The sequence below is a fragment of the Myodes glareolus genome, chromosome 25 (genome assembly GCF_982192425.1).
Source record: "Myodes glareolus chromosome 25, mMyoGla1.1, whole genome shotgun sequence".
In the NCBI taxonomy this organism is placed as follows: Eukaryota; Metazoa; Chordata; class Mammalia; order Rodentia; family Cricetidae; genus Myodes; species Myodes glareolus.
In genome coordinates, this window is record NC_142050.1 from 44,293,013 (window position 1) to 44,317,574 (window position 24,562).

Sequence of the window (24,562 nt, forward strand, 5' to 3'; positions counted from 1 at the left end):
GAAGGGAAAAGAGGCTTGATAGCCAAGTCCTTCTCATACTGCCCCCTGATCTCTGGTATGTCGCTTCTTCAGGCTGAGCAGAGGAAATATACTATGGAACTTCTCTTTGTATCCTGCTGTCCAGTAAGACTCTTTCCCTTCAGTGAAATGAGGATCTTCCTTTCAAAACTGGGGGTGGGAGGGAGGGGTAGTTGATAAAATGCTTACCTTGTAAGCATTCAAATATGAATTTGATCCCCAGAACAAATTTCACTCAAGAACAGTTAGGCAGGACAGTAATCCTAGTGCTAGGAAGTTGGAGACCCTGGGATGCTTGCTGAGTCATCAGAGCTTCCATGACAAGTTCAAGGCTACTGAGAAACCTTGACTTAAAAACAAAATGTCAACAGCTAAGAAATGGCACCCAAACTTGACCTCTGACCTGTGGATACAAATGTACACACAGACACAAATACAGGCACATAGAATGCACATCTACCTGCAGAAACACACACATACCACACACACACACAAACACACACACATACACACACACATACACACACATACACACACACAAACACACACACATACACACACACACACACACACACACACACTACTGGTGCAGAGACAGGCTTTCATGCAGACCTGGGAGTTCTTACTGTGCATCTGTGCATCTAAAGCAAACCTGACAATGAAACTTCCTTCCCCCAGTGTCCGGGCAGCCAGGACACAGATGCTGCCAGGAGCCAGCTGTCCCTCTTCTTCCACTCTCACAGTCTCCTTCCGAAGGTGAGGCTGAATGCTAGCTTGCTCCTTTTGTTGACATTGTTCTGATTTTCACAAAGAATATTGAGCCATAGACAGCTCTTGGGTCATGTGAATTTCTATCATTGTCTGAAATAACAAGAAAGACATGGTGTGGAGTTGTTCTAATTGGCCGCTGGAAAGAACAGACATGAACCTGGGGGTCTCAGATACAGAATTCTTTCCCTGAGCATTGTTGGCATGGATTGAATAAGTTGTTCCTGTTGGTTGGTCTATTAACTTCACTTCTATTTGGGTCTGTTTCAACCCTGTCCCCCAGCCAGAAAGTATTGCACCTACTAGTTTTCTAAAACAATGACACTAACCAAAATTTACTGGGGGAGAAACCATTTAGCATTAGTCAGATAAACAATGAAATACTCAAATTGGATTCTATAGCTCAGGAAGTAAAGTTTTTATATGGCTAGGTGGAAGTTTGACCCATGTGCTTTTTGCAAGTCAGCCCAGGCACTACCTGCCTTTTCCTGCTTCCTGCTGTCAACACACACACACAAAAAAAACACAGCTTTTTTTCTTAAAGGGAATAAAAGACAGTTTATGCTGGAGATATCGAGAGTGACCAGAGCTTGGAAACAAAGATGTGGGTTACCCCAAATTCCATGTTCCAATGTGGAAACAGTTTTATGAAGTTTTAATAGTTTGAAAGAAACAAGGCAAATTTAAAATACATTGGTGGATACATAGTGAGGGAAGCCTTTCTTATAAGCCTAAGATGCTATCTGAGGACATACTTGGCTTGTGGATTGGTAGTTCTGGTTGCCTACTATGTCAATAGATTTTAAAATTTTGATCTGTTGTCACAAGGCGTTGGTTTTGACTCAGAGGACGGCACGGATTGTCTAGTCCAGAGAGCCAGAACTAAGACCAACATAAGCCTGGGGACTTGGAACATTCCAATCTCTCCAAAGTACTGAAATTCTCACGAGCCAGTAGATCTCTGCAGACAGATTTCTCCAGCAGTTCCCATGCACAGAGTCCCCTTTCCACTGTCACACAGCCGGAGACAGACTCCAGAAGACCTGCTACAGCTCAAAGGACAAATAACCTCCACGTTTCCTGGGACAGCATAGATTAGATAGTGTAACATGAGTGAGGTGGTGGCTTATAGGGAAAGATTAAGCATGTCTGACCTGGCAGCTGGCTCCATGGCATCTGTCTGACTCTGCTTCTTTCTCTCAACATCCTGTTCTGTCTTCTCCACCTATCTAAGCTGCTGTCCTATCAAAGGCCAAGGCAGCTTCTTTATTAATCAATGAAAGTAACACATAGACAGATGACCCTCCTACATCATTTCCCCTTTTTCTGTTTAAACAAAAAAGAAAGGCTTTCACTTTAACATAGTAAAATTACATATAACAAAACAGTTATCAAGCAAGAATTACAGTTACAATATTTATATCTACTTTATCTTTTATCATAACTAAGGAAAACTATAACTATCTATTTATTCTTCAACCCCATCAAAGACTCTAGAAGGATATAATACTACCTAAGTAAATAAGATTTAAGCAACTTCCAAACTCTAGAAATGACAGAGACATCTCACTGTCTGGACAGTCACCCAAAGTTTTTTTTTGTACTGTTGGGACATCCATCTTCAGCCTACAGGCCCATAGTTTCCAGCAGTCATTTCCATGAAGGAGGAAATTTCAAAGACAGTTCAGTCACTATCTGCTGTGTCCTGCAGAATGTCTCACAGACTCTTTCATGAATCAGGAACCCGAAAGGATCATCTCACCTTTAGGCAAGTTTAGCAGTCCTCTCTCTGCGGGTTCTTTATGTCCAGTTTATGCAACAGTCCCGGCAAGAGCAGTTTCTTGCCCATATGGCTATCAAACTCCACAAATAGCCTCTTCAATGCCCATCTTCCTCTTGAAGTAGCTTGGTGTTGCCAGGAGTAGACATGTCTCATTGTCATGAAAAATCCTAAGTTATTAAGACATTTAAAATGCCATATTCTGCAGTCTTTGAGAGATATGAAGAATGCCTATCTAACTGAAATATATCTCTATATATCCAGAAAATCCAACTAACATGACTACAAGCTTGACTCTTATTGATGATTATCCATTAATAACCTATATTTCCTAATTATACATTACATTTTTAAAATGAACTACACAATCAAAATACCTTAATCAAGATCAGAAATACATATACATATAACAAAATTGACCTTAAATTTCTATCAATAAAGCAAAGTTTATACCAATGCAAATTATTCATATCTATATCATATCCCCCTTTAAACATAAAAGAACATTTATAAACAGTATTTGGGAACATGGGCACAGTTTTTTCTCTCCAAACTGCTTCCTGCTATATTGGGGTGCTGTTAATCAGGTCTTCTATGGTGTAACCTGGGTGCTAGATTTGTCTTGGTCGGCAGTTGAGTGAAGTAATTTTTTGAGGGTGTTCATAGCAACCTTTCAGGAGGTTTCAGGTCTATCATACCATATTGGGATAGAAGCAATCCACAGGGTCTCATCCTCTGTGAAAACAAAAGAAGAACTTTTCCAAAGCATCATAATCTTAGATCCAAATTTTGAAGTCAAGGTATTTTCAAAATATCTATCTTGGATTAGTTCAGCAGCATTTATAAACAAATATCTTTTAGCAGCTGTTGCTCCTTCCTCAGCATTCGAACAATTCAAAGAGAGCATAATAGTATACAGTATCAAGATTCTTTGTGCATTTTCCATCTTTGTGCAGCTTTATTTTAATCTCTATTTTCTTTATTTTTACTTTTTGAGACAGGTTCTTTGTATATCTTTGTCCTGGAATAACTCTGTAGACCAGGCTGTCCTTGAACTCACAGAGATCCACTTGTCTCTGCCTCACAAGTGTTGGGATTAATGGTGTCCACCACCACACCTTGAATTCACAGAGGTTTGTCTGCCTCTGCCTCCCAAACTTTGGGATTAAAGGCATGTGCTACCATACCTTGAACTCACAGAGATCTGTCTGTCTCTGCCTCCCAGGCATTGGGATTAAAACCACCACACCCAACTACTCTCTTTTTTTCCACTTTAAGACCTTTAACCTTTAGCCTGCAAATATTTTTAACACATTGTAAACCATTTAGAGGTTTTCTTCGTCTTTGAATGTCTCTTTACTGTATATCTCTCTGTTTCTGACCACATGAGTCTTCATGGATAGGATTAAAGCCATGGCTTTGATGGCTGGATCCAGCCCATTCCTTAGCTTTCCAGCCTCATGGCAGAGGTACCAGCTGTAGCTATTTTTATTGCCACAACTCTATGGCGTTTCAAGGTCCTTGCCAGTAAGCAAGCTGTAGCATTCTGCTCACAGACCACACTCAGTCGGACTACCTGCCTGGAAGAGTCAGAGTTTGCCCTGGCAGGACGGCCCAGAAAGCCGGCATTTTAAAACGGCACAGCTTTGTTTTCTGCTATGGCTGAAAACCAAAAAGCATGTGTTCAGCTTTTCATCAACATCGTTTAAATGTTTCGTGGCAGGCCAAGAGCTGCAGTGTTTTGCAGCTAAAGCTGAGTCAGGAAGCCTCTCTTAGATGAGAGCTCTTGCCTCTAGCAAGCAGAGCAGACCCGAGAAATTGCTGCTACCAAGAAGCCATGCTTTACTCTATTCTTTTCTGCCCAGAATTACTTCCCAAGCTCTCTCAGGCTTTATGTGGATGTAGTTGTCCACATGTTGGTGCCATTAGTAACATGAGCAAGGTGGTGGCTTACCGGGGAAGATTCAGCATGTCTGACCTGGTGGCTGGCTCCATGGCATCTGTCTGACTCTGCTTCTTTCTCCCACCATCCTTTTCTGTCTATTCCGCCTATTTAAGCTGCTGTCCTATCAAAAGCCAAGGCAGTTTCTTTATTAATCAATGAAAGTAACACATAGACAGTTGACTCTCCTACGTCAAGATAGTTCCCATAAAGCACACTTTGCAAACCTTTAAAAAGAAACTGGACATTACAGAAGAAAAACAATATTGTATCTTGGGTCATGGCTTTGACATTAGGAAGTGTCAAAACTCTGGTACTTTCCCCTGACCCTAACAGAAAGATAAGAGATACTCGAGCAAAACTGTTCAAGTACAGAGTTCAAACCCAAATGAATTCTCTGCTAAGACGGGGTCCCTCTGGAGAGGACACAGCTCCAGAGTGGCCCTCAGCTCAGAAAGCTGTCTTCTCTCTCGCTTTGAAACAGAGGGAAAACTTTTTTTTCTCAGACACCTACCAAATCAAGTTCTTCTTAAGTTTCCCATAATAATCATAATATGGAAAACAGTAAGCTTTCTATATTAAGAGAAATCTAGGCACTTATATGAAATAGAATACCCACCTAGTTCCTTTTCAAGTTAGAGTGTTGATTCCCTCGGGACTCAGAACATGACCCTGAAACCAGAACCACTTTCAGTGGCTTTAAACTGCCTGCATTTTAACAAAGCTGCTCTTGAGGAAAACTAATGCAGCATCTCATTTGGTATCACAGAAATATGTACATTATTCCATCATGATAATTATGATATTATTTATTTAGATGTTGTGATTGTCCAGTTGGTAACTGAAGAATGCAAGACTTTCCCATGTCTTTCTTCAGAGCACTAACAGACACAAGTGTGCCTGAAAGGACAGGTGGAGGTAGATTTTTATAATGGAATTTCACCCACAGGCCTAGAGATTTTAATGGATTCCCTCTTTGTCTTACTGGCTGGCCCTATCTCCATTAATTTCGTCATTCCTAGTTTCTTCTAAGGTCCATCTGTCCTCTTAGCATATCCCCAAAATTTTTCCACATTCTTACCTCTTACAGATTTTTCTTTCCTTTTCAAGAATAGTGTTATTTCAGTATAGAAACAGTAAAATAGGATAAAGACTGACAGGAAAAGGAAGCAGAAAGGAAATTGCATTGTACACAGACATGCATGCTGAATGCAATTGTGTCAGGATCCTAAAAGAGCAAAATCAGAGAATCAAAGAGAATGGTTGCCAGTGGACCTAGGAATAGTGGAAACAGAACTATCGCTAATAAATAAAAGTTTCCATTAAACAAGGCGAATGGGTTCTAGAGCATTTCTGGATAGCACCACAGTTATGACTAACATGCTGTATCAAACACATAGACACTTTGTTAAGAAAGAAGGAATCATACTGAGTACTCTCAGCACATAAAACAGAAGCAAAAGGCCCCATGGCCAGCATCTTCTCAATCTCTCTTCTCATCTTTCCACCTCCAGGCTGTTCTTGCTGTCATTCTCTTAGAGCAGATTCATTTTCCTTCCACTTCTCTGGCAGCCTTCTGTGGAATTCCAGCACCGTGTGCGATGCTGTTGTAGTCTGAAAGATCCCACGGGTGTCTCTGCCTCTCCCAGTATTTTCCAGCTTGCCCTGATGGATCCTGAAACAAGACTTTCAGCTCAGAAAATTCTCCTGAGGCTGGATGCCTGCATCCAATTGCCTGGAGGATGTGTCAGACCTGTCATCTCATTTTTCAACTTTTGTTGAACTGAAAATGTCTTCCTGTAGACAGAGACTGCTTGTTTTTTTTCCCGGCTGCCCAGACCCAAATAATCACACAGAAACTGTATTAATTATAACACTGCTTGGCCTATTAATTCAGGCTTCTTCTTAACTAACTCTTAGATCTAAAATTAACCCATTTCTATTCATCTGTATATTGGCATGAGGCTATAGCTTACTAGTAAGTGTCTGGCATTTGTCTCCTTCGGCAGCTACATGGCTGCTCTATCTCTCTCTCTATCTCTGTTCTGATTTCCCACCTGGCTTTACTCTGCTAAATCATTGGCCAAAACAATTTCTTTATTAACCAATGGTAATAAAACATATTCACAGCACACAGAAAGGAATTCCACGTCATCCCAAATGGAGCATGCCAGTATTCTCTTAGTTACCTAGACCAGAATGAATGTGTGAATTGTTGCTTACTGTCCCCTTTATATAGGACTCCGTTCCTCTTATGTTTTGGTTCACTTAGATCAAATCAACCTACAAAACACAGCTCAGAGAAAGCATTCACCATCACCTTTACCTCACACCACCTCCCATGCTCACAGCACTCATACATGTGTTTCCCCATTCCCTGCAACCTGCATTTCTTCTCTGTCGTTCTACTGTTTGGCACATAATCAGAACACAACGAGTTCTGATGACCAGCTAAAGGGATGAATAAATGAATGGAATGGATAGGGGATTTGGATCCAGGAGTTCCTGCACATCCCAACATCTGTAGACAAGATACTCAGGTTCCTTATATCACATGGGGTAGCACTTTGCATAACCTATGTACCCACATCTTCTCCAATATGTTGCATCATCTCTAAATCAATTTTAATAGCTAATATAAGGTAAACTCTGTGTAACTAGCTATTGCACACTGTTACTAAGGGAATCACTATGAGAGGTCTGTGTAGGTTTGTTTTGATTTACAGCTTGTTGATGGTGTGGACATTGAAGCTGTGGGCACACAGAGCTGACTTCATAACAGATAGCTAGTGCTGTATGATATGGTGTCAGACTTTTGATGTGAGGCATAAATCTCCTGGGTAATAAAAGAAGGGGTTAGCCTTTCTCGACCAAGGCTCTTTATGAATAAAACTAAGAGGTCAAACTTAAGACATGGCAAAGCCCACACTTAACTCTAGCCATCTTTTATCTCCATATTCATATCAGTTCTCAGAAAAGCAAAATCATCAATGGAGCTAGCTGTATATTGCAGAATGGTTCATATGCCTTCAATGCAGACTGACGCCGTCTAGGATTCTCATTCCCTGAATTAATACCTAAGTTATAGAAGCGTGAATGTCAAAGCTTCGTCCACTGAGATGTATGGAGAGAAGGAAGAAATTTGAACTTCGACACTCTATCTGATGTTTTAATTAAATGTTCCTATTATTAAACTAATTTTACTTTAAAGATGGGCGTGTGTCATTCAGTCTATCAGAAACTGCTATAGCTCCTAGGACAAGAGAACAATGGTGGAATTATAAGGATGCAATTTAGGCCCCTCTCTAACTGTGCTTTTCCCCTTCCTTGCAGATGGAAGTCCTTACACTTGGTGGGTCGGCAAAGCCAATGAGAAGCACTACTACTGGGGAGGCTCGGAGCCTGGGATTCAGAAGTGTGCCTGTGGCATCGAGCGCAACTGCACAGATCCCAAGTACTACTGCAACTGTGACGCGGACTACAAGCAGTGGTGAGTGCCCGGGAGTGCAGCCTCCCTGGGTCTGTGTATTAGCTAGCTGGGAGGGCTAGCTAATAAAAGGGAAGTCTGGGAAGGTGTTAAAGTGAGAAGATAATTGGGGAGAAATGCGAGGTGCTAATTCTGTGGACAAATATCAGGAGTACCCCAGAAATACAAAAGCAGAGTGAGGTCAGCGCATTGGGAAGCTGACTGACACGTAACTGATGTGTTCACATTTCATTCTGAGAGGAAAATAATGAGTCATGTTGGCAACACTGATTTGCATGATAACAACTGCATCCTTGTGCCTTGCGAGGATGGAGGGAATGGATGGCTAGGGCAGAATGCAAGGTGCAGATACCTGAGAGGAAAAAGGAGGGGAGGCAAATATCTGGAGAAGGCTTTCAGCTCCCAGGGTGTTTGCTTTAGTACACAGACCGGAAACAAAAGGAGGAAGGGAAAGGATAGAAAGGGGAAGGATTCTTTGTTCTCCTTGCCCACAAGTGCTTGCCTGTCTCCTTTGCCATCATACTCTGAGTTGTTTATAACCCTGATACAAATCAGTCCAAGACAGATCTATCTAGGGTTGTTTTCACCCCTCCGCTGGCTTTTGTCTGCTTTACAGTGAGTGACTATGGCAGTGTCCATCACAGACAAAGATGGAATTAGCTGTCCTTCTCTGGAAAAAGAAGAGAGGGCCAGGCTTATCTGGAAGAATATAAACCAGAAGAAAAAGCCTAGCCCACCTCCAACAGGTCAGACAGTGTTGGAGCCTCCTGCCCATTCCTGCTCTGCTTAGCTGCAGAAAGCAGAGCCCTGAATCTCTCTCGTTACCAGGCCTAGGTTCCCCCAAGTCCTCCTGGATTCACCATCTGCAAGAATGATGTACAAAATAAATTTGTTCTACCTGTTACTCAATAACTAATTCTGAAAATACAAAATGATAGCATTTTCCGGCAGGAGGTCTATAGACTTCACAAGTGTTTGGTTTCTTTTAGTAAATGAAAACAAATATATATATAAATATATATATAGTACATATATACATGTGTGTATATATAGGATATATGTATGTATGTATATTATATGATATGATATACACATATGTGCACATATATGTGGATGTATATATGTGTGTATCATAGAGTCTTTCCCTATAGTGAAATGAGGACCTTCCTTACAAAACTGGGGGTGGGAGGGTCGACCTCTTTTTCATTCTGTCAGTCCATCTGTCTGTTGTGCAGTCAGCAAATATCACTTGAAAAGTTTTATAACAGGGATTCTGCCAGGTGCCGGTGATGAAACAGCAAGTGGCACCAACAGCAAACTCTGCCCTGACTCATTTTTCCTTTCCTTTATACTGGTCATAAGTCCGCAGGCTTAGAAGAATCTCTCATCCTCTTGTCTCTTCTGCTCTAATTCCCGTGCACTTCAGGAGGCTGACTTGGAACAGCCAGAATACTGTTACCATCAATGTTATTCAATTCTTCTTCCCCTACCTCCTAGGAGTGCGGAGAAAGGCAGGGAGAGGAAAATCTAGGGCATACCTCCAAGTAAACCTCCTTGTCTCTAGACATCATGCTGGGTGCAACGGGACGATTGACAATAGAACATGCCCTTCATCCACAGGCAACTTACAAACCAGTTGTAGGAAAAGGCCTAGACATGCGGCCGCCAAAACAGGGTCAGTGCTTGGAAGAAGATGTGTAGGAAACAACTTCCTAGTGGGAGAAATTTCAACACTTGCTGAGAGAAGGAAGGGAAGAGTCAAGAATGTCCTCAGAGAAAGTGGCATGCTCAAATGAGAAGTAGGGGTTGTCTGGGTTGATGTTCTTGAAGGGAAAGCATAAATGAGCAAGGCTGTGTCAGTACAGTGATTGGAGCTCACGTGACTGGAGCATCACATGACTGGAGCTCAGCCAGGCAGTCCTGTGCAGATTGCCATCAGGGGGTGTGTGAAGGAAAGAAGGAATCAGAAAAATTGTACCAAAAAAGTCTTTTTATTAGTTGCTTTTCTATTAGTGTAATAAAACACCATGACAAAGGCAACTTAGAGAAGGGAGGATTTATTTTAGCTGAAAGTCCCAGAGGGAGAAGAGTCTGTCACTACAGCAAACAGGCAGGCATAGCAGCTGGAAAAGAAAACTGAGAATTTATATCTCAAACCACAAGCGTGAGTCAGAGAGAATGAAACCTCAAAGGCTGACCACAGTGAGGTACTTCCCCCAAGATGGCCACACCTCCTCAGCCTCCTCCAACAGCTCCAGCAACTGGGAACTGAGTCTTCAAATGGCAGAGATAATGAGGAGTGTTCTCATTCAATCTACCACAGTCCTTGAAACCTATCAAGGACTTGAGGCACAGATCAGAAGGACCATTGAGAATAACAGGATGTGTATGAGAGTTTGGGAGTGGGTAGCTACTGAGGCCTGGTGTTTATGACCATGAGAGAAAATAAAAAAAAGGAGTCCATGAGGGCTTGCTGTTTGCACGCCTAGAAATGGCGAGGCAGAAAGCCATAGAGACCAAGCAGTCTGGGTGGACTCATAGACAATGAGTTCAGCTTTAGGAATGCTAAAAGGGATCCAGTAATCTAATATCTGCAACCAAACCCAGAATGTACCATTAGTGGGATTTGAGGGAACAAGTACAGACTTTAGAGAAATGCATTTGCCTCTGAGACCTTCCAAAGAATAAAACTGAATCCAGGTCAGAACAGAACAGAACAGAACAGAACAGAACAGAAAACTTTCTATGGCTAAACTTGCTCTATCCTTTATCGCACACCTCCTCAACAAGCGCTGGATAAACTAGCATTTTAGAGACTCAGAGCCTGTGTCACTGCTGGTGCCTTGTTCCCTCATGACTGTAGACTTCACCTAATGACATATAGCATTAGGTACTTGTATTTTGAACAAATTGAAAAATGGAATGCATTTATAAAAGAAACTATTAAGTGCTCTGTGACACAGAGATAAAGATTTCAGGCTTATCCCAGTAATGCACTAGGCAAAGGGTCCCTGAGTAGATGCTTTAAAGATCTGAAGTCAGTAGTAGCGTTTCTCGAATCCTCTTTCATAATACTCAGGAGCAGTAGAGAGAACTTAACTTGTAGCTGGGCTGCTTCGGATTTGCTGCCTTGGGAGAGTCTAACCTCCCAGCCAGTTGATCGGGTGTCAGTATACTAAAAATAAATCACAACTGACACACTTATTGTAAAAACACTTATATATATTAAATTAAATGGACTATAGAAAAGTAGACATTTAATAGGTTGTATAGTATAGGATACATCGTCATTTGGTATTCTCTGGATGGAAAGAGGGAGGTGTGAAGCTGCGCATCTGTGTTCAGGTGTCTATGTGTGCTGTATATGTGATGTGTGTGTACACGCGCACATGATTGCAAGTCAGTGTATGCATGTGTGTGTATGTGAAGGGCAGAGGACCAGCTTCGGTGTCATGTTCCTCAGGATGACTGTCCACCTTATTTTGAGACAAGATTGGTCTGGAGTTCATCAGTTAAGCAAAGATGACTGGGCAGATTCACCTCTCTGGCTCATCCATGTTAAGATGACAAGTGTTTGTCACCACTCCTTTGGCTTTTCAACAGATTTCTAGGGACCAAGCTCAGGTCCCTGTGCTTGCAAAGTAAGCATTTTAATTGCTTTACCAACTGCTCCAACTCTCCCGCTCAGATGAGATTCTTTTATGTGGCTTTATAGGGTACATATTGTGTTTCCCAATGCTTCCAAGTGAATAATTGAAAATGAACCTCTCTGGGAAGTGGTTCCTTCTGGCTCTTGCCTGGCTCTGCAGCAGGTCTCAAGCCAGATTCTAGCCGTCTCCCGGCAGGTGTTATGGCTACGCTCAGAAATCAGGAATTATTGAGGAGTGTTTTGTTTTGGTTCCTAGCCCAGCACCCCCAGAAATGGCATGAGAGGCAGGCAGTTCTGCACAATTCACAAAGTCCTTGTTCTTCTCACCCTTTGTTGGACATGAATAAGAAAGGCTTTTTCAGAAGCGAAACATTGCCATCCATGGCATATAAGGCCTGGGTTCAAGTACATGCTTTGCGACATCATCTGGGTGCCTGTCCCCTCCAGAACAGATGGGAAAGCCGACTTTGGGTGCTGCTGCCTCTCTGACTAGGAGCTATGAGTGGGGGACCAGTGTCCAGGTGAGCCTCTGTGTCCTCCAGCACAGTCCCGCCGTGGTCACTGCTGTTACTTCGTTCGCTGGGAGATTTGGGGAAAGGAAAAACTAGTGTGTACCTGCAAGTACAACCCGTACGGGAAATCGCTTTGAATGCATTATAAGGTAAGAATAATGCCCTGTTGGCCTCTATTTCAGACTGCTTCCCACAGGCTTACTTCAATAGCAAAGTCTTCTGTCGTCCAGTGGCCAGAGAGTCAAATGTGTGTGAAGTATTGCTGTATCATTGTGCCCTCTGAGGTCCAGATAGAGACATTTGATTTTTACAACTGCTGCTGCTACTGATGATGATGGTGGTGGTGGTGGTGGTGGTGGTGTGGGAGTGATGGTGTGTGTGTGTGTGTGTGTGTGTGTGTGTGTGTGTGTGTACACGATTTATGTGTAATGATGGTGTAGAGGGACATGCCACGGTTCATGTGTGGAGAACGCTTTATGGAGACAGTTCTTTCTTTCTACCTTTATTTGGATCCCAAGGATTAAAGTCGGATCCTCAGAAGAAAGAGGCAACCTGAGCCCTCTCTGGACCCTGACTTAAGCTCTTTTATCAGCAAAATGGAATCAGATAATACTTCCCAAGTCAGATGAAGGTCCTAAAGTGTATTAATGAATATGTTCTTAAAATTACAATGAGATATGACATTTTTATTATTATTTAAATACCATACTGGGCCCTAGCTAAAATCATTGCAAATTTCTGAAATTGCAGATGCATAATTTAGGACTCAAGAATAAAAAGAGACAGAAAAATGAACAATAATGAGCACCGAAAAAGGCTAAACACCCCGTCCCCTGTTCCCAGGCTAGGGCTTTCATATGCTATTGTGAAGATAGCTCCATTGTTTTTTATCTCTCCGATAAGTTGTTAGTGCTGTGGTTTGAACCAGCTACTTGAAAATCTTCAATTCTAAATTTAAACCATAGACCACATGTTCTGTGTCTAACACTAAAGAATACAGCGAGCGTTTACTCTTATCCAGTAGCATAAGAGGCAAACAAATGGAGCTGAGATAAATGAGATTGTAGCTCGGAGCAGGACAGGTCTCACAACAAAGCCACCATGGCCTGGAAGTCCTCTAACCATCCCCGTAATTGCCTGATTATCTATGCTGTGAGAAGTTTTGCACAGTTATTTCTGGGATTGAATGCGCTTTAACATTTATGATTTACTATGCACAGCAATAGTCAATATTCCCACCTACTATGCCAGAATCCTAATTAAGCGAGCATGGGTCTCAGTTAAGTAGCCACTGCTGGGTAATTCCTGGTCTCATGCAGCCCCACTCAATGAGCGCGATCATTGCCTCTGAAATTAGCCATTCTGAAAAAGAATTATGGGTGAAGGAGCATCGTTCTTTGCTCGAGCACCCTTCTCTCATTGTGTGGCTCTCAATGTAGAATTTCTGCACAATTGCATTCTTGCCAAGATGATGCAGGCATGGTGGGATGGAAGTGAAGTGAAAAGCCATCAGATCAGTCTTTGTGGGACAATTAACAAGCAGTTCCCACCCCGACACTAGGAAGGCTGCTAACCAGTTGAATTCTGTGTTGTTCTTTCTGAATGGAATCTGCTTGTCTATCAGGCATTTGCTTTCTGGTTGGAAATAATCCATGCTCAGCCTTCCCCAGACAGGACTTCATCCAAGGGTCTCCCCAGTGTTTCAAAGCAGCAAATTGCTTTCCTTTGGCCCAGCTTCCTACCCATGAGTTTCTTGAATATTTCAAAAAGTATTCATTATACATTTTCATGGTTTATAAATTACTTCATCTAATTCATTGGCCGACATTTTCCTGCAAAGTTTTCAGATATCTTTTACATGAACTGAAATATTTATGAGTGCAGTTTTATCTATATCATTGATCAGATAATGCTACTGGATTCTTCCATTGTGTGTCAGGCCTGGTTCTAATGACTGAAATATAGCATGTCATTTAAACCTCACATTTGTCCTAGGATAGAGGACAATCATGTCACCATATAGATGAGAAAATTGAGTCCTAGAGAGGTTAATTTACCAGGACACAGAGCAAAGAATTGGTGGGAAGAGATTCAAACCCAGAACAGACAATTCCTCATGCTTGGATACATAGATGGACAGACAAACAGAGAATGAGAGAGGAGTGTATTTTCACATTTCTAATTGTCATAAAGAAGAAAAATATAAGCCATTTTAAGTGTTAGTTAAATAATATTAAGTATATTAATTTTGTTGTGTCACCACCTTTTATTCATCTCTAGAATCCTCTCATCGGATGAAACTAAAACTCCAGGCCCATTAAACAGTAGCCACACACACACAATGTCCCTGGTAACCACCATTCTACCTCCTGTCTCTGTAATTTCAAGCACTCTATGCACCTCTCATGAGAGAAATTACAAAAGATTTGGTTTTTTGTGACGGGCTTCTTTCACTTAACATGATGCTGTCAAGGTGCATGCATATCAACCCTTTAATGAATATCAAACCTTTGTTTCTTTTCATAACCATGTCCAAATCTCCGCTGTGGGGGTAGACCATGCAAGCATAGTCATTAACCCAGCAGTGAACATCTGAGTTGTTTCTACATTTGTAGACACGTTTGGGATAGCATCTGTTCCACAATGAACATGAGTGTATGACTCCTTTTTGGCTAAGTACTTTTGTATACCTACATGGTGTTCTTGATGTTCATATGTAAATGTCTTGTTGTTTTAATCTTACAAGAGAAGGATTCTTTAGGATAAATTGGTAGGAATGATTTCTAACGGTTGAATCCTGAGCTTTCTGACTCTGTGACTTTTAGAGTGTTGTAAGAGTTCATAGTGGTCCTTTCTTGGCCATGGTGTTGAAGTAGGTACCACATGGTGGATGTGATGTTGAATATGGAGTGTTAAATTGAGAGGATCTAAAATCACCTAGGAGACAAACCTCTGGGAAAGTCTGCACATGAGCTTCCTGATTGGGTTCATTGAGCTGCGAAGATCCATCCTAACTGTTGTCACTATCCCAGAACTGGGGCCCTAGACAGAATAAAAGGGGAAAAGTGAGCCAGCACCAGCATTCCTCACTCTCTGCTTCTTGACTGTAGATGCAGCGGAACCACCTCCTCACATTCCTACTTGCCAGTCCCTTGCCATGGTGGACTGTGCCCTCAAACTCTGCACCAATATTAACCCTTCCTTTATTTGCTTTTATAAAAAAAAAGTGTATGGGTGTTTTGCTTACATATATGTATGTGTATTGAAAGCGTGCTTGATGCCCACAGAGGCCAGAAGAGGGCGGTGGATCACCATGGGTCCTGGGAATTGAACCTATATCCTCTGGAAGAGCAGTAAGTGGTTGTAACAACTCCTCCACCTCTACAGGCTACATTAGATTGCTTTTGACACACATCATATTCTATCAATAAGAAAAATGGCCAATCTAATGAAATAGACAAGAGATTCCAAGTAGAAGATATTTGTAGACAGGAAGGTCTTTCTATATTTTATCAAAAAAATTTCAACATACATCTGTAGTTGAAGATGATCATATCAAGAGGCACTCACACACCAGGCACATGTGAGTATGTGCGTGCATGCACACACATACACACACACACACACACAGAGAGAGAGAGAGAGAGAGAGAGAGAGAGAGAGAGAGAGAGAGAGAGTCAGTCGTACCTTTGGTAAGTTAAGGAGGAATTTGCCCAATTCTTTCTGCTCTAGCCTCGGGTACCGAGTTCTATTGTGATCCTGATGCTGATAGTGCTTTGCAGGACCCTGTCCTGCTGCCCCTTCTCCTGGCCTTTCAGTCTGTGGCCGTCATAGATGCTTTTATGAACCAGGTCAGGTTTCTTACTCAAACTCTGTGCAGTGGAAACTAAATCAGACCACACCTTCAGTAAGATTGAAAACTGGATACTAATGGAATTATCAGACTGGGAGAAGTGAGAAACTGCTCTCCAAATTAGCCATACTTAGAGATCACAGAAGAAAGCAAATTCCAAGGCCTTGCCAAGTTCCAGTGGTGCCCTCTGCAGTCATGGGCCGCACTGTGGCATCTCTGGGCATCCAGGGGCAGTTCCGAAGCCTCCTCCAGACCCCAGAGGGACAGAAAGTATCCCTGAATCCTATAGAAATCCCTCACTTCTACAGAAAGAACAACCGTATCTTGTCTAATTGATGTCAACATGGATTTCTTTTAGGAAGAAATTCCAAGCCTGCACTGCAGATAGCTGTCCCTGTCATTTGACCTAGAATAGACTATCACTGTTGCCTGGTCTATGAATGCATCCTCACGTCACAACGTCATCCCTGGGTAACATCTCTACAGGACTAGTATGCCCTTGTGAGCTCAGTAGTAATGTGAGACTGCTTTTATTATATGGCCTCTCCTTCTTGGGGAAGGAAAGGGAAAAGTTCACTGACTCCTCCTGCTATTTGTTTAAAGGAAATCCTAGGTAAAAACAGAGCCCCATCTCTACAGGTGAAGATGGCTTCTCTGCAATCTATGAATAGATTCTCTGAATCTATGGTTCACTGCGGAGAAATGTGCTCGAATGTCACTCAGATAAGGCTCCACCGCATTTATACCATGACATCAAAGGCACACTTCATACACTTCGCAGGGAATGTGAAAGTTTCATGTTCTGACCCCAAGTCTAAGAGCAATCTAGACACATCTGCCTGCAGTGTCCAGAAACAGAAAGCCACAGCAGTCCTTCCCCACCATCTAGAAACTCTACACTGTGAGAGGAGTTAAAACTCTTGGAACCACAGCACTTCCCCTTGCTCCCCAAAGAAAGAAACAAATGCACTGCTTATTCCCTTGGATCTTAAAGCAGGCTGTTCAGTGGAGGAAGGAATGGGAAAGAAACCCAGACAGCAGACATCCGTAGAGGACTTCCCCTTATAAGGCATGAAATGAAGAAAAAACACAGGCATTCTGTTACAGAAGAAAAGTTCTTTCAGATAAGGAGAAGGTTGTTCTGGTAATGTACAATCTCCCCAAACAGTTACTGCAACTAGGTGCCAAGCATTTCCGAATGGGAGTCGAGGAGGAATTCTGTTGTCTGTTCTGCCCAGTTCCCTCAGTCATTAAGTCCCAAAGAAACCACACAGAGGTCTACATTAGTTGTAAAGTGATTGGCCCATTAGCTCAGGCTTCTTATTAACTCTCATAACTTATGTTAGCCTATTATTCTTATCTGTGTTAGCCACATGGCTCAGTACCGTTTTCAGTGAGGCAGTCACATCTTGCTTCTTCTCTGGCTGGGTCAGACTGCAAAGGAATGGGCTTCCTCCTTCTTAGAATTCACCTGTTCTCATTGACCTGCCTCTACTTCCTGTCTGGTTGTCCCGTCTATACTTCCTGCCTGGCTACTGGCCAATCAGTGCTTATTTAAAATATAATTGATAGAATATAGATATTTGTCCCACACCAAATTTCATACACCTACACCACAAAACTATAACACTGCCTTGCGGCATGATACCCCTGCAAAAGTCTAAAGAGCTAAGCCCTTTTAGAAGGACATAAGCTTTTCAGCGTGTCCGTTCCAGTGTTAGGAGCCCCAGATAAAAGCTCCTGCATTCTCATTAAGGATCCACAGTGGGAAGTGGAGGAAGGAATACCAGCCTGGATCACCCAGGCAAAAACAGGATCACGTCAGCTCTGTGTTTCCCTCAAGGCCCTGTGCTTCTCTTGGCACTGAGTTAAAACCCTGTGGCAACAAGGATGAGGAAATGCCTCTCCCAGTTTCTAGAAGAAGCAAAAAGATGATATATAATATACTCTCTGTGGCATATTCAGGAGCCAACCTGCTTGCACAGCATAGAACCCTCCTGACGCCTCATGGATTGTACCCTGACAGGAAGGTAATTGGAGCCCAGAAAGATGTCAGCAAAGTGTCAATATGGTTTGACCACAGCCCGAAGTAATATTGATGACAGCACAGAGAAAGAGAGAGAGATGAATCATGTTACATCTATATGTCAGCCCTTCAGAAGGCTGCAGGTCCCAGAAATAGATGGAGCCCACTAACTGGATGATAAATGGACTTGAGTGGAATAGATGATGTGGTCATCTTGAGAGAAACAGAAGGGTGATCCAAAAAAACATTCAGAGGACAGACTTCATTTCCTATCCTTAGCCTGCTCTATGAAGTTTGTTTTATGACCTAAGAAACAGAATGCTTTTGCCCCCCACCCCAAATCAATCATGCTGCAGGATGAAATTACAAAGCATGTTGAAGCTGGAGCAATAGGTCAGTTGATAAAGTTCTTACTTTGCAAACATGGGCACCTGGGTTCAATTCCCAGCACCTGTGATGAAGAAGAGGAAGAGGAGGTGGTGGCACCGTGGTGGCGGCAGCTAGGTGTGGTGGTATTTATTCTCTCAGAGCGAAGGACACGGAGACAGGCAGATCCCTGAGGCTCTCAGGTCAGCCAGCCTAGCCTACTTCTGTGGCCAGATCCAAGCCCTGCCTCTCCCGGCAAAAGAAATAAGATAGTTTTGGGGAACTGACGCCCAAGTTTATTTTCTAGCTTCCACACACATACATGTACATGTGTCCAAACATTGCACATACATTAACACTCACATGCGTGCACACACATGCACACAAACAGAGCATGTCATTGAGATAAAGAAAAGTGCTAATAGGAAACTTCAAAGCATGATGTCATTGTGGGCATTGTGGATGCAGCCCGTTTGTTTGTTTGTTTGTTTGTTTACTATCGGTTCCCTGAGAGTTGAAACTGCTTGTAGATAAAGCTCATTACCCCACATTTCCCATCAGGTTAGTCACTTCATCCCACTGCCCCTGAGCATATTCCCACTGGTGCCCCTACTATATGTTTATATGTAAACACCTCCCAAAACTGGCGAGTGTTTCAGCAAGATAACCCTACTTCCTGGAGGATGCCATCAGCCTGCATTCAACCATTCCTACTCTCGGTCTGTAGCCGTAGCTGTCACACTCTTCAGGAGGCACACCACCTTGACTCTACTATCTAAGAGCCTTCATAACTAGAACAGCATCTGGAAGATTGCAAACACTTTTATTTTCTAATGTGATTATTTATGGGATGTTTGGTTAGCTTCCTGTATTCCATGGGTGCTATCCTATTTCCTAAGGACCTTAATGCTATCATAATTCATGAAAGAGACTTATCAAGGATGATATTTTTTCATTTATTAGTCTACCCATTTACTCATTAATACTACTAATATTTACAAGACTCTCCACAGGATTTGAAAAGGAAAAAGAAAAGAATACCACCCTGGATGTTGGAATGTAAGGCATTAGAGTCAAGCCTTTGCTGTAAAATAAGGGGGAGGAGGCCTTTTGTCCTGTGACAGGATATGAGTCAGGGTATTTACAGCCCGCCATCGGGACTCCAGCTAGGGAAGGAGGAAGAGATAAGAAAAACAGGAAGCCCCTAGACAACCCCCTCCTTGGTATTTAGGTGAAAGGTCAAGAATTTGCCACTCAGCATGAACTCTTAGCCTTATTTGAATTGACCAATGGAATGAATCCCCATAACCACGCTTTTCGCTTCTGTACTCGCGCTTTTGCTCTCCTATAAGAACCCCTCACCCCAACCTGGGGGCCTGCGAGTCTTCCGAGAGACTTTGTCGCCCCAGGTACCTGTGTATCCGAATAAACCTCTTGCTGTTTGCATCCGTACGAGTGGTTTCGACTGGTCCGTGGGGCACGGGGTCTCTCTTGAAGAAAGACATCCCTGGGGAGTCTTTCAGATTAACCACAGTAATAGACGGCTTCTACTAGCTACCGTATAGAGCTGTATAACTGCCTCATTTATTTTCCTATTGTTGTGATAAAATATTCTAACAAATCCCTGTAAGGAACGGAGGGTTAATTATGACTCACAGTTCTAGATCACAGAACGTCATATCAGGAAGTCACAGCAGCAAGCACTTGAAGCAGATTGTCACTGTATTCATGGTCAAGAAGTCAAGAGGACTGAAGGACAGCAGTTAGCTCCCTTTCTCCGTTTAGTACTGTCCAGGACCCCTGCCAAGGAATGATCCCACCTCAGTTAAAACAGATCTTTCCATATCAGTTAACTTAAGATGATTCTTCATCAGCACACCCATAGGCCCATCTCCTAGTGACTCCAGATCCTGTGAAGTTGATAATAATAAGGGTCACAGAGACTTCAAGAAATTATTTAACTTTTTTTACTTTCATTTCTCTAGCTTTAAAATAAGAATATTCAATCTGCCTATTGAATTTTGTGAAGTTTTATATTTTTTTCCTTTTTAATTATTTTTTTATTCAATATACCAACCACAGTTTCTTCTCCCTCCCCTTCTCTTGCTCCCCCACCTCCCCCCCAAACCTCCCACCATCCACAGGTCAGAAAGGGTAAAGCCTTCCATGGGGAGTCAACAAAGCCCGGCACATTAGGTTGAGGCAGGACCAAGCGCCTGCCCCCTATATCAAGGTTGAGCAAGCCCACCATCGGGAATGGGCTCCAAAATGCCAGCTCCTGCACCAGGAATAGATCCTGGTCCCACTGCCGGAACAAAGCTACACAACTACTGCCCACATGCAGAAGGCCTGGTTCAATCCTGTGCAGGCTCCCCAGCTGTCAGTTCAGAGTCCATGAGCTCCCAAGAGCTCAGGTCAGCTGTCTCTGTGGGTTTACCTGTCATTATCTTGACCCCCACTCCCTTGCTTATTAACCCATTCTCCCTCGTTTTGACTGGACTCCAGGAGCTCTGCCTGGTACTCGGCTGTGGATCTTTGCATCTGCTTCCATCAATTACTGGATGAAGGTTTTATGGTGACAGTTAGGGTAGTAACCAATCTGATTACAAGGGAAGGGCAGTTCAGGCTTCCTCCCCACCATTGCTAGGAGTCTTAGCTGGGGTCGTCCTTGTGGATTCCTGGGAATTTCCAAAGCACCAGGTTTCTTTCTTCCTAACGCCATCAAGACTCCCTTTATCAAGATATCGCCTACATTACTCTCCCTCTCTATCCCTCCCCCATCTCAGCCACCCCATTCCCTCAAGGTCTCATCTCTTGTCCACTCCCCTCTAACACCCCTCTACCCCCTCCCCGTTTACACAGGAGATTTCATCTATTTCCCCTTCCCAGGAGGACCCATGTGTGCCTCTTACAGCCCTCCGTTTTACCTCGCTTCTCTGGAAATGTGGATTGTAGTCTAGATATTGAAGTTTCATATTTTTATGCCATATCTAAATTGTTTTCTTGGACTTGTGTTTGTGGAGTTTGTGAGTAATGCATGGGGCAGTGGGTTGAATAGACAAGAAGGAGGCAGATCGATTCAACAAGCAAGCTTACTGTGCACAAAAGCTGAATACCACGGTGAGCAGAGAAATTCCATGATGTGAACACGAAGTCACAGGGAGACCTGGGGTGGGATTTTTGAGTACATATTTTGCAAATGAAGTCAAGCTTGTAAACAAGTCCAAGAACCCCTCTGAAAATTGTCAAGAATGATTCTGTCAAATTCTAATTAGCAGCATACAAATTTTCTCCACTGTGAGCCATCCACAGTATATATTTCTCATATAGAAAGCATTTACAAGGATCACGCGGAATCCTTGTTACATTTTAAATATGCATGCCCATGCAAATTTTAAATATTGGAGGAAAAATGAAGACAGAAGGAAAATATATTAAAAACTTTGTTGAGGAAAAGGAAAACAGTGATGTGAAAACATCCTATCGGTTTTTTTTGTTTTGTTTTTAGAGAGGTCTCTACATTTGGAAATGTGCCAGTTGGTTTTGTGTTCACTATGCTCAGACCATGCTTATCTCTTGAGGTCAATATTAGGAGATTACTGTTGACACTATTATAGCAGACTTTGAAGGATCCGGCCAAGACCTTCTGGACAGGTACCTTGGCTTCCTGCCCTCCTCTTGAAGAACTCAGATTCCTACATGGCCATCTACAAAAGTATTGATGGCTCTATTAATTTCTTATATGTTGCTTTGACATAATACTCTGACCAAAGAAAAAAGTGTGGGGAAGGGTTTGTTTGGCCTTGCAAGTCTAGAGGGAAGGAGTCCATCACCATGGAGAAGGCTTTACAAAAGCCGGTGGGGACAAGGCAACAGGAGCAGGAAGGTGTCTGGTCGCATTTCTTCCACATTCAGGAAACAGAGGGAGAACAATACCTGATCCATTCTATAAACATTAAAGCTCACCCCTAGTGACAGACTTCTCCAGGAAGGGTCCATTTTCTAAAGTTTCCATAACCTTTCCAAATGGTCCTACCACCTAAGGACCAATTGTTCAAACAGGAGCCTATGAAGGACAATATATTTTCAAACCACAGCAGAGATTTTTCATGGACTGTAGTGACCTTGCAAGGGAAGGTGCATGCAGATGGTCTGTGCTGGTTGTTGTTGTTGTTGTTGTTGTTTTCCTACTGATAAGTTTTTTTCTCCCATTAACTAATATTTAGTGATCTTGTCTGACCTGTTCTTCTTCATCGCCGTGGAGAATACACTCCATTTCCAGTACCCTGACTTCCTAATTAAAGTCATAATTGTTGAAGAGTTTCTGAAACCCAAATTTCAGATCTCAAAACTGTCCTCCTACATCGGTTAGAACCATGGACCTTATTTCCCATAAACTCCAAGGGATATACATTCCTGATAACTGTGTAGTCCTATATGATCCTACTCTGCCATGGATTCCTAGTTTGTTTCTTTTTGAAGTATGTTACATTATTTTTCTTGGATAATATGTTTCTATTTTTCCAGATAAAGAAGGACTAAGCAACCAAAGAAATGATGCTATCAACAGATACCTTGACGAGCTAATGAGCTGCCTGGGGTTAGTTACAGGAATCAAGAGAAGCTTACAGGCCGCTATAGTAACAACAGTCTTGTCCCACCAATTGTTAATCACCTATGTACCCCTAAAAGGAGCAGAGCTGCATTAAGCTTCTTAGGCTTCCCCTACTCCCTAGAGAGAGAATCTGTTAATAGAGTCACTCTTGTGGGGATCTCCTGAAAGTGAGCAAAGCTGCTGTGATTCAGTCAAGGTCACAATGACCATGATCACTGCCAGCCTGAAGAAGCAGTACATTGTAAGCTGTAGGTGACGTAGTTCGGTAGCAAACTTTTGGAAATACTGATACAGTCTGAGGAGTTAATTATTATTTGTTCAATAGTACAGTTAAGTTTTATTTTTAATTGACTTAAATTTTTAGCATAGTTGTAGGTTCATAGCAAAATTAAATGGATGTTGCAAAGATCACTTCCCCATACATACACACAAACATATACACACACACACACACACATACACACACATACCCAGCCTCTACCACTGTCAATATCCACCACCAGAATGTATTTAATACACGTGATAAATTTAAATTGGTACATCATTATCACTCAGTCTCTAGCTTACTTTAGCATTCCTGCTTTTTATTGCATTTCTGTAGGTTTTGGTACGCATTGTCATATGAGACTAGACATGGTAACTCATACCCCCTGCAGTGGTAGCCCTCTGAATGCTGGTGGGGAAGGGGATTACAAACTCAAATCCAGGCTAGGATGAATAGTAAGACTTTATCTTGAAAAATATTTGTGTGAGTGTGTGTGTGTGTGTGTGTGTGTGTGTGCGTGTGGTTGTGCACACACATGCACAAGCATGTACATGTGTGTTCTATTACAAGAACAGCTTCAATGCCACACAAATCCTTTGTCCTCACTGTCCACCCTTCTGACTCCTCCTACCTGGCAGCCATTGATCTCCTTACTGTCTCCACATTTCTGTCTTTTAGAGACTGGCAGACAGTTGAAAACAAAGAACATAGCCTTTTCAGATTGAATACATTTTATTTTGGTGGTAGAAAATATGCTAACTTGCACAGGGAAGAACTTAGTGATAATAGCATTGTAGGGAAAATCTATTTATTCTCTACTTAAAATATTTTGTCAGAGGCCACTTTTCTTTGAATTGGATATACTTTCTTCAAATGAGAATTTAGTTGAAAAATCATTACGAAAAGATTTAAATGGAGCCTTAGAAGCTGAAGAGGGAAGAGACTAGGAGCTCTGCCATCTCTGTGAACTGCCATACTCTTCCCCATCACGGAAAGACTGGGAACAGGGGTGGTTCTGCCTAAAGCAAACCCTCTACACCACAGATCTCAGAGATTCATCTTTACAAATTTGGGGAACTCATAATAAGATTATTATGGAAACATCATTTTCTTCCGCAATAAATATGAAATGGATTCCAGGAAGTCACCCATGTTCATTTAAAACATTTGATTTCTGCTGGTTAATAAATACCTTGACATACATTTTCTTGAGTTGGTTTATGATCTGATATTTATAGACCAAAGCTATTACTAATATTTAGGTGTCGCTAATAGATGCTA

The 24,562-nt window shown here is 42.3% G+C and overlaps 1 protein-coding gene across 1 annotated transcript in view; it reads left to right on the top strand.

The window, feature by feature from the left end:
• Positions 1-24,562, top strand: part of Cntnap2 (contactin associated protein 2) — a 2,060,022-nt gene that overhangs the window by 1,550,861 nt on the left and 484,599 nt on the right. The window contains exon 14 of the mRNA XM_085683653.2: positions 7,842-7,998. Coding sequence (XP_085539779.1) covers positions 7,842-7,998 — 157 coding nt within the window. The remainder of the gene's footprint in view (positions 1-7,841; positions 7,999-24,562) is intronic.